The 11611-nt window shown below is 32.6% G+C and overlaps 1 protein-coding gene across 1 annotated transcript; it reads left to right on the top strand.

The window, feature by feature from the left end:
- Positions 1-283: 283 nt before the first annotated feature.
- LOC141317203 (fibroblast growth factor 18-like) lies at positions 284-9860 on the top strand (the record flags this gene model as incomplete). The annotated part of the gene is made up of 5 exons (XM_073832979.1): positions 284-338; positions 385-424; positions 797-974; positions 4394-4500; positions 7045-9860. Coding segments are annotated over 5 exons (650 nt in total), but the record flags the coding sequence as incomplete, so codon positions are not given.
- Between the last annotated feature and the right edge of the window lie 1751 nt (positions 9861-11611).

The raw sequence follows: 11611 nt of genomic DNA, 5'->3' as shown, positions 1-11611 counted from the left end.
CTGAAAGAAGAAAGTCATACACACCTAGGATGACTTATGGGATGTCAAACCTAGGATTTCAAATCATTATTTCATCTTCATGCATTTTTATATTTATTAAGGACACTGTGAAAATTAAAGGAATTTTAATGCCAAATAAACCCTTCTAGCCCAATATAAAACCCTGTCTTATTTTTGGATAATAAGCATCTAACCATACATAATCCTTTACATGAACTGTAATACGCAGACTGGAGGATGAGTCAAGCTCTTAAGATGTTCGTTTTAACCTCATTCCCTGTAGATCTGATCTGTCAGCAGGGCTTTGGGATGCTGGGTGGATTTGTTTTGTTATCATGGTAACACTCACCTGACCTTGATTTCTCTCTCTCTCTGGCTCCTCAGGTATATCCAGATGATGCTGGTCATGTGTAATCCTCTACAGGTGAGTTAACCTGAAATCAGAATAACCTGTTTATTCGACATTCTAGGTCTTATTGTGCATGATTCAATCAGTGCGTGTTAATTCAAATATTTTTGTCTTCATAATCCTACCTCAGAATAGTTTGAACTTGATCTGTGGTGTTTTAGGATCAAGCAGCAGATTATCCACATCCGCTGCAAACTCACTTTCTGATATGTAATACCTGCTTTAACAATAAACAGCATAAACTTTACCTAGGCTAATACCATAGTGTTTTTTTTTTTTTTTTGGTAGTGATGAGTTCAGAATTGTTTTCACGATGAGTTCACTTGAGAAAAATGTCAGAATATAAGGGGAAATAAAGACTGGATGTGTGTGGTCCGTTGCATGCAGGTGTTTGGAGTGGATGGGGTGAATTTCAGCGTGCACGTGGAGAATCAGACTCGTGCACGAGACGCCATGAGCCGGCGACATCATCGCGTATATCAGCTTTACAGCCGCACCAGCGGGAAACACGTCCAGGTGCTCGGACGCAAAATCAGCGCCCGCGGAGAGGACGGAGACAAATTTGGTAACAACACACACACATATTTAAGAAAGACCACCCACAAACACACACAGAGACACAGGAAACAGGAAAAGTAGAAGACAAAGACTTAGCTACTGCTGATACAGTGATTCACAGACAGAGAGAAAAATATGCCAAAGAATTTGGTTTTCTTCTAGGATTTTGTTGAAATTCCAAAAAAGCAAGTGTATTGTGACATGAATAGATAGATTTGATCCATTTCACCATAATTCCTATTTGTGTCGGTTCCAATCTCTACCAAACAATCATTTTCACACACTAGATATCAGTATCAGTGACTGAAAAAACCTAGGTCAATCTCTATCTTCATTTACTCCTTTCTCCCCCCCCCTTCGGTCCACCCATCCATCCCCCTCTCCTCCTTTGAATGGCCTTGGATGGGTTTCAGAGGCACACAATCAATGGAAAGTTGAAAGAGCATATCTCCACTGAGATCTAACAATTGGCCTGTTTTAGTGAAGGGTGAATCTCACAAAGACATCCAAAATGCACCTAAAATATAATAACATGTAGTTTTTTGTATTTGCATTTTCAGAATTTTTTTTTTTAATAACGGGCCTGTGTTATTCTTCATGGGTGGATCTCACAAAAACATCCAAAATGCACATCAGGTAAAATGAAATAAAATGTAGCTTTTTTTTTGTATTTGCATTTTCAGAAATAACTGTCAGAATAATGGGCCTAAAATAAAATAAAACAAAATAAAATAAAATAACAGAAATTAAATTAAATTAAATAAAGTGCAGCTTTTTTGTATTTGCATTTGAAAAAAAAAATAATTTTCAGAATAATGGGCCTGTGATATTCATGGGTGGATCTCACAAAAACATCCAAAATGCACATAAAATAAAATGAAATGAAATAAAATAATACATCTTTTTTTGTATTTGTATTTTCAGAATTAATTTTCAAAATAATGGACCTGTGTTATTCATAGGTGAATCTCACAAAAACATCCAAAATGAACATAAAATAAAATAGAATAAAATAAAATAACATAGAAATTAAATTAAATAAAATGTATCTTTTTTTTTTGTATTTGCATAAAAAAAATAAAAAATAAAAAATGGGCCTGTGTTATTCATAGGTGGATCTCACAAAAACATCCAAAACGCAAATAAAATAAAAAAATATATATATTTTTTTTTGTATTTGTATTTTAAGAAATAATTTTCAGAATAATGGGTCTGTGATATTCATGGGTAAATCTCACAAAAACATCTAAAATGCTAATAAAATAAAATAAAATAAAAAAGCTTTTTTGTATTTGTATTTTCAGAATTATTTTTTTAAATAACGGACCTGTGTTATTCATAGGTGAATCTCACAAAAACATCCAAAATGAACATAAAATAAAATAAAATAGAATAAAATAAAATAAAATAACATAGAAATTAAATTAAATAAAATGTATCTTTTTTTGTATTTGCATAAAAAAAAATAAATAAATAAAAAATAATGGGCCTGTGTTATTTATAGGTGGATCTCACAAAAACATCCAAAATGCAAATAAAAAAAAAAATATATATATATATATATATATTTTTTGTATTTGTATTTTAAGAAATAATTTTCAGAATAATGGGTCTGTGATATTCATGGGTAAATCTCACAAAAACATCTAAAATGCTAATAAAATAAAATAAAATAAAAAAGCTTTTTTGTATTTGTATTTTCAGAATTATTTTTTTAAATAACGGACCTGTGTTATTCATAGGTGAATCTCACAAAAACATCCAAAATGCACATAAAATAAAATGAAATAACATAAAATTAAATTAAATAAAATGTAACTTTTTTTGTATTTGCATTTTAAAAAATAATTTTCAAAATAATGGGCCTGTGATATTCATGGGTGGATCTCACAAAAACAAAATAAACTGTTTTTTGTATTTTTTGTATTGGTATTTAAAAAAAAAAAAATTCCAGAATAATGGACCTGTGTTATTCATAGGTGAATCTCACAAAAACATCCAAAACGCACAAAAATAAAATAAAATGTATCTTTTTTTTATTTTTGTATTTTCAGAAATCATTTTCAAAATAACGGCCCTGTGCTAAATATGGGTGAATCTCACAAAAACATTCAAAATGCAAATAAAATAAAATAAAATAAAATGTAGCTTTTTGTATTTTTTAAAATAAAATAAAATAAAATGTGGCTTTTTCTTCTTTTTTTTTTTAATTCTAAAATATATTTCAGAATAATTAGGCATGTTTTCACATCAAATTCTCACTATTGTAATGACATGGAGATTTTGTAACATTATTATACAAATTATAGCAGGGTTATTAAGTCAATTAATTGTAGACAATTAAAACTAAAATGAGAAGAATACAATATTCATTACTTAAAAACAATATAAATGTTAACTGAAAAAAAAACTACTTTATTTAGCTAATTTCCAAAGCAACATTTATCATTTTCATTTACTAAAACAGCTAAGATATAAATAAAAATGAATGCAAACTATATAGACATTTAACAACGACAATAAAAAAAAAAACTAAGTTTAACTACAATTAAAATGCTAATGGGAAACACAAAACTAATAATATGTCAGATTGCAACTAAATTGGATTATTTCTCATGCAAATAATATTAGAATTCAAAAAATCATAATGGTCCTAAAACAGGCTTTGTTTTAATTACATAAAATATAAGTTCTTCCTCATTTCCTGTAAGAATAAAAGACCTGGACATGATCTTGACAGGTTCCGTGAGATTCACCCTCACAATTCTTTCATTCTTTATTGTGAAAATATTTTTCCAAAAAGCTTCCAGGGAGCTTGAGGTTTTGTGATTGACTTTCCTCATCAGGAAATAAAGGGAAGAGAAAGACGGGGAGATGGGAAGGGGGTGAGGATGAATGTATTTACACAGCGAGTGAGGGATGTCTGGATGAGGAGAGATTGGAGGACGACAAAGAGGTTATTGATCTCTGGTGATCCCTGCGCTCATAAAGGTCACACAGGAGCCATTTCAGAGCTAACACTGCTATATCCTGAAACACACACACACAAAAGCTGAATGACCTCACTAGAGGCTGACAGTAAACTGTAGCTGGAGGCTTTTAAAATGAAATGACAGAGAAGCTGATCAGAATAGCATACTATTATAAGAAAAGACACTGGTGTTGTAGCATACTGAAAGTAGGCCATACACAGTATAGTAAACACAGGAGTCACTATGTGGCTCTGTCGACTGCTGGGGTCATTAATATTGAGCTTGATTTGGCCTTAAACCATCAAGTTATCAATCCAGCCCTATGTCTTTTAATAAGAGAGCCATTCAAGGCAGCTGCTCAAACAGAAGCGTTTTTTTACGTCACTGCAAAAACCAGAGCTCACTGTGATATTTTAGTAACGTCTGTCTGTCTCTCTGCCTGTCTCTTCACAAGCCCAGCTCGTAGTGGAGGCAGACACCTTCGGCAGCCAGGTGCGAATCCGAGGGAAGGAAACCAATTTTTACCTGTGTATGAACCGCAGAGGAAAACTCGTAGGCAAGGTGAGCTGCATTGCTGACTTCTTTCACTTTTTTTTTCTTTCCTGTATCACCTGTTGAAACAAAGATGAGGCAGGATATGAATACAGAACTTGTCATATTTTAGAAGGAGCCTTTTCTTTCTTCAGTGGGACACAAAACATGATATTTTGCTAAAAAAAAAAAAAAAAAAAAAAAAAAATGCTATGGAAGTTAACGGGACCCAAACCTATTTGGTTAAAATATCTTCTTTTGTGTTTCACAGAAGAAAGTCAGTCATACAGGTTTATAAATAACATGAGGGTAAGTAAATTATGCAGATTTAAATTTTTAGGTGGACTATCCCATTAAAATAAGACAAAAAAATATTTTTCCAACCATTTTTGGTAACACTTTACAATAAGGTTTCATTAGTTAATGTTAGTTAGTGTATTAAGTAACATGAACAAACAATGAACAATACATTTATAACAATATTTATTCATCTTTGCTAATTAGTTCATGAAAATACAATTGTTCAGTGTTTGTTCATGTTAGTTCAATCACACTTTTGATTATAATAATGTGTTAGTAAATGTTGAAATTAATATTAACTAATCATAGTAAATGCTGTAGAAGTATTGTTCATTGTTCAACTAAAGTAGTTAACTAATATTGACTAATGAGCCTTATTGTAGTGTTACCCAATATTTGATCAAATAAGGTAAAACAGCTAATTTATAGGCAAAATCTGAAATATTTTATCGGGTAAAAATTGCTGAGTTGAAATTTTTGGGAAAATTATTGAAACTTGTGGAATTACAAAATTATATTATTATTATTATATTAAGAAATATATATATAGTTTTTTAATAACATTTTAAATATATATATATATATATATATATATTTAAAATGTTATTAAAAAACTGTAAAAATCCTGTAGTCGTGCACTTCTGATAATTTAATTTTTCCAATTTAGTAGAATTAATAAATTTATTTATTTAAATATTTTAGCACTCATACTTTATGTAAACAAAAAACGTTTGAAAACGTGCAACTTTGTCAATAAAGCAGAACTATCAGAAATACACTATAAGAAAAAAATAGTATAAAAGGAGTTCACAATAATTAATTAATTATATTAATAAATAATTAATATTTCAGCACTCATCTTCCAGAAGCAACAGAAATGCACTGAAATAAATAAATAAATATTTACTTATTTATTTATATACGTATAATATATATAAAGTTCACATATTTTTGACCCTAAAGCACAATGTACAATGTAAATATTTCTACATTATTGGATTTATGTAGAAATTTTAAATATGTGATTTATAGATCTGGAAAAGTCATGGAAATTAAAAATAAAAGTTATGGAAATGTCTATAATTACTACATATATATATATATATATATATATATATATATATATATATATATATTGTTATTGCAAGTGCTTAAATATTTTATCTGTTTAAAATTCCTGAGAAATCTTGAATCTTGTGGTATTACAAAATTAAAGTATTATTATTATTATTATTATTATTATTATTATTAGGGGGGAAAATGCTGAGAAATTAAATAAATAAATAAATAAATAAATAAATAAATGAATGAATGAATAAATAAATAAATAAATAAGTAAAAATCGCACAAAGTAATTAAAAAATTCTGTAGTTGTGAACTTCTGAAAATTATTTTTTATTTATTTAAGGAATTTAATTATTTTTATATTTTAGCACTCAAAGTAACAAAAAAATGTAAACAAAAACGTTTGAAATGAGCAACTTTGTCAAAACAGCAGTTCTTTTAACACTACAGCACAATGTAATGCGAAATTTAAAACACCTGCAGAAATGTAAACAAACAAATTCCTATTTATTAGACAAGTCTCGTTTTTATTTAAGAACCAACATTTCTATGTTCTCGGATTTATACAGAAATTTTATGTGGCTTCTAGACCTGGAAAAGTCATGGGAAACAAAACAAAAAAATAGTAATGGAAATTTCTATAATGACTACATATTTTTCCAGTTATAAAAAAAAATAACTGGAAAATTATTGACGCTTGTGAAATTACAAAATTAAATTAAATTATAATTATATTATATTATTATTATTATCATCAATATTATTATTATCATTATTTATTATTAGAATATTAGGAAGAAACTGCTGAGAAATAAAAAAGCAAGTAAAAACTGTAAAAATCCTGTATTCGTCAACTTTTAAATTTTTTTTTGAAACTTAGTGGAATTAAGGAATTTAATCATTTTTATATTTTAGCACTCACAATTTATATAAACAAACAAGTTTGAAAATGAGCAACTTTGTCAATACAGCAGAAGTAACAAAAATGCAGAAAAAAAATATATAAAAAGAGTTCATTCTTTTAACCCTAAAGCACAAATTAATGCGAAATTTAAAATGCGAATAACAACTGTGAAAAATCAACGTGAAAATTTCCTTGATATTACCTCAATACATTGTGCCTATTTTATATACATTATGTTGTGTATCTTAGCTTACATTGAAGCTAACACATTTGTCTCTGTGTGTTCGGACTTTTCTGTCTCTCAGAAGGCCAGCAATCGTAGCGCAGACTGTGTCTTTATCGAGAAAGTTCTGGAAAACAACTACACAGCGTTAATGTCAGCGCGCTACACGGGGTGGTACGTGGGCTTTACCAAAAGAGGGCGCCCTCGCCGTGGTCCGCACACGCTCCCCAACCAGCAGGACGTCCACTTCATGAAGCGCTTCCCACCTGGAGAGCAGCCGGATTTAACGCCGTTCCGCTTCACCACCGTCAGCAAGAGGAGCAAAAAAGTCCGTGCGGCGCGACCGCGCTAACGCTGACGCCAATGTCCCACTGCTAACGTTTACATGAGGACGAGGAATAAAGGACAGTCCTAGTGAAAATGACACTGCTAATGCGAAGCAGGACTGTCTTGTCTTATTTGAACAGACGATGCGATAGCATCACTTTATATTCCACTGGGTTGGACCTCTACAACCCCAATAATAAATACTAGCTAAATTACACCAGAGCTGTGGTTAAGACAGCTTACTTCAGACACGGAGATGACTAACCAAAGCAAACACGAGCAAACGTCTGGCCCAGCGGACGGGCGGAGGAAGCGTTAGGCCGTGCATCCACTAAGCGGCCTACAATGAAGACACAAAACAAAACACAAGCACATTGGCCTGTAGACGCCGACCGTGTGGCAATTTTCCTACGACAAGACTTGGACGGGATCCTGCCTAAAGGAGACAAGCAGAAATCCCTCAACCTGCGGAAGAAAGAAAGAAAGAAATGGACACTGATTGGAAACTGGGGCAGACGGGAGCTCCTCGGATAAGACCTGCCTTAAAGGACATGCTCAGACAAAAATGAAACTTTGGCCATCATTTACTCACCTCATGTTGCTCCAAATGCAGATGTGGTCATTTTACTGTGCTATAGAGAATTACATACCTATTTTTTACACTACAGTTCATAGTTAACATGTCCGTCAAGCTCTCGAAAGGGCAAAAGAAAAAACACTATTAAAGGTTCATACAACACATGCATCATATTCCAGGTCATATAAACTGAATGCAGACACAAATTCATGGCCGTATTATAACAACAGTTCATTAGACAATAACTTAAAGTTGCATTGAAAGAGTATAAGCGTCAGATCTTTTCATCTGCATTGTGACGAACATTTAAAAGTGTGATTTTTAGACCTGGAAAAGTAATGGAAATTAATAAAATACTAAAAGTCCTGGAAATTTCTAGAATTAAAAAAAAATATATATACATTTTTTAGAATTATTATTTTATATTTTTAAAACGAAATAATTATTTTTAAAATAATTATTTACAATGAAACTGATATTGACTTCTATTGACTATTGATATTGTATCAGATGTATCAGATGGGTCAAAATTATTATTATTTTTTTTTTTTGTGCCAAAAATTATTAGGATATTAAGTAAAGATCATGTTCCAAGATATTTTGTAAATTTCCCACCGCAAATATATTAAAACGTAATTTTTGATTAGTAATACGCATTGCTAAGAACTTAATTCGGACAACTTTAAAGGTGATTTTCTCAGTATTTTGAGTTTTTGCACCCTCAGATTCCAGATTTTCAAATAGTTGTATCAACAAACCATACATCAGTTAAGAAAGCTCATTTATTCAGCTTTCAGATGAAGTATAAATATAAATGTAAAAAAAGTTTCTCTTATATGTATAATGTCAAACTGCTATTTATGGGGAAAATAAATAAATAAAATAATTAATGAATAATATTTTTAAAAATTACTATATTATTACCACTACCAAAAAAGTTTGAAAACATATCACATCAAATCTTTTTTTCCATATTGTGATGTACATAAGAATTAAATTGATTATTTGGGGGGAAAAAAGTAGGGCAGTGACTTGGTTCTATGCATCGGTTGCTGATTGGATGTTGAGATGTGGGTGTGGCACTCATGAAGGGGCGGAGTTTACGCAGACTAAACCATTGGAGCAACCTGCATACTTCACCAAAAGAAGTCTGACATTATACTGGAAGATCCAGTTATGAAATAATTATAAGACAAAAAAATGTTAAAAAAATGCACGAATTAATCTTTTACGATAAGAGCAATGCATCAAACAATATGACTATCGAAGACTTGTAGTGCACTAGTCATATGGACTACAGTTTTAGTGTTTTATTTATTTTTTGGAGCTTGACGGACTCGCTATGAATGAACTGCAATTGTGAGACGAGTAAATAATGACTGAATATACATTTTTAACTGAACTATTTCTTTGAAGCTAATGAATGAATGAATGTAATGCTGTATAAGTGTGTGTGCATGTGTGTGCAATGGCGTATTTCAGGTTGCATTAAAGACCGTGAGGGATATAATCATACGTGACTTATTGCTGGATGGACAGGATTTACCGGAACTGGAATGTAAAAGCTAATAATGAGGAAACTCTCTTAAAGCTGCACCAAATACAACCTAAATGACCAAAGACAAGTGGCGACCAATGACAGAGACAACCTGAACAGCACGGGATGGGTCGCCACGAAATGACACGAGGAGCAACGTTCCTGTTTGGATTTTAATGTGGAATGCTGCTACTGGGAAATATAACGGAGAACCAAAGTCTTATACCAGCTTATTAAAGGAAAAACATTACAAAACCCTTTCTAAATATAAATATATAAATATATATATATATAAATATATATAAAGATTAATGCTGACTAAGTGATATTACTTTGACTGCTACTATCATTGTTGTTACTATAAAAGAATTCCACTTATTTATTTTATCTCTGTGTATGGCAAAAAATCTTTTCAAAGCCAGTAAACTCTACAGAAACGTGTCTGTGTTTCAAAACATACATGTTGTGTGAGTCGTCATTATCATCAAACTGCTAACAAATAAACAACTCACACCATTTTAACAACCTAAAAGCAGTGTAGAAAACTTTAGCAACCACATAGCAACACCCTGGCAACCTCCCACAACATTCTAACACCCTCAAAGCAAAGTGGAAGCCTTCCGAAACCATATAGCAACACCCTGGTAACCACTCACACCATTCTAACAATCTCAAAGCAATGTAGAAAACTTTAGCAACCACATACCAACACCCTGGCAACCTCCCACAACATTCTAAACAACCCAATGTAGAAAACACTAGCAACCACATAGCAACACCCTGGTACACACTCACATCATTCTAACAATCTCAAAGCAATGTAGAAAACTTTAGCAACCTCCCACAACATTCTAACACCCTCAAAGCAAAGTGGAAGCCTTACGAAACCACATAGCAACACCCTGGTAACCGCTCACACCATTCTAAAAACCCCAATGTAGATAACTTTAGCTACCACATAGCAACAACCCAGTAAACACTCACACCATTCTAACAACCTCAAAGCAATGTGGAAACCTTAAGCAACCACATAGCAACACCCTGGTAACCACTCACACCATTCTAACAATCTCAAAGCAATGTAGAAAACTTTAGCAACCACATAGCAACACCCTGGTAACCACTCACACCATTCTAACAATCTCAAAGCAATGCAGAAAACTTTAGCAACCACATAGCAACACCCTGGCAACCTTTTACAACAGGGGTCACCACACTCGGTCCTGGAGGGCCGGTGTCCTACAGAGTTTAGCTCCAACCCTAATCAAACACACCTGAACCAGCTAATCAAGGTCTTAATATGTATACTTGAAACTTCCTGGCAGGTGTGTTGAGGCAAGTTGGAGCTAAACTCTGCAGGACACCGGCCCTCCAGGACTGAATTTGGTGATCCCTGTCTTACAACATTCTAACACCCTCAAAGCAAAGTGGAAGCCTTCCGAAACCACATAGCAACACCCTGGTAAACACTCACACCATTCTCTAACAACCTCAAAGCAATGTAAATACTTTAGCAACCACACAGCGACACCCTGGCAACCTCCCACAACATTCTAACACCCTCAAAGCAAAGTGGAAGCCTTACGAAACCACATAGCAACACCCTGGTAACCACTCACACCAATGTAGAAAACTTTAGCTACCACATAGCAACACCCTGTCAACCTCCCAGAACACTAACATACTCAAAGTGCTGTAAAAAAAAAAACTTTACCAACCACATAAAAACACACTGGCAACAACTCACACCATTCTAACAACCTCAGTGTAGAAAACTTTAACAACACACACACTTTTGTAATTTAGTAATCTTTTAGTAATTTAGTAACTTTTTAGTAACAAAATTTTAGCAAGCTCAAAGCAAAGTGGAAGGCTTAAGAAACCACATAGCAACACCCTGGTAACCACTCACACCATTCTAAAAACCTCAATGTAGAAAGCTTTAGCAATCAAATCACAACACCCTGGTAAACACTCACACCATTCTAACAACATCAAAGCAATGTAGAAAACTTTAGCAACCACATATCAACACAATGTGGAAACCTTAAGCAACCACATAGCAACACTCTGGTAACCACTCACACTATTTTAACAACCTCAAAGGAATGTAGAAAACTTTAGCTACCACATAGCAACACCCTGGTAACCACTCACACCATTCTAACAACCCCAATGTAGAAAACTTAAGCAACCACATAGCAACAC

Source organism: Garra rufa, unplaced genomic scaffold (genome assembly GCF_049309525.1).
Source record: "Garra rufa unplaced genomic scaffold, GarRuf1.0 hap1_unplaced_472, whole genome shotgun sequence".
NCBI classification, from domain to species: Eukaryota; Metazoa; Chordata; class Actinopteri; order Cypriniformes; family Cyprinidae; genus Garra; species Garra rufa.
The sequence above is the reverse complement of the archived record's forward strand: the minus strand, read 5'-3'. Positions and strand labels throughout refer to the sequence as shown.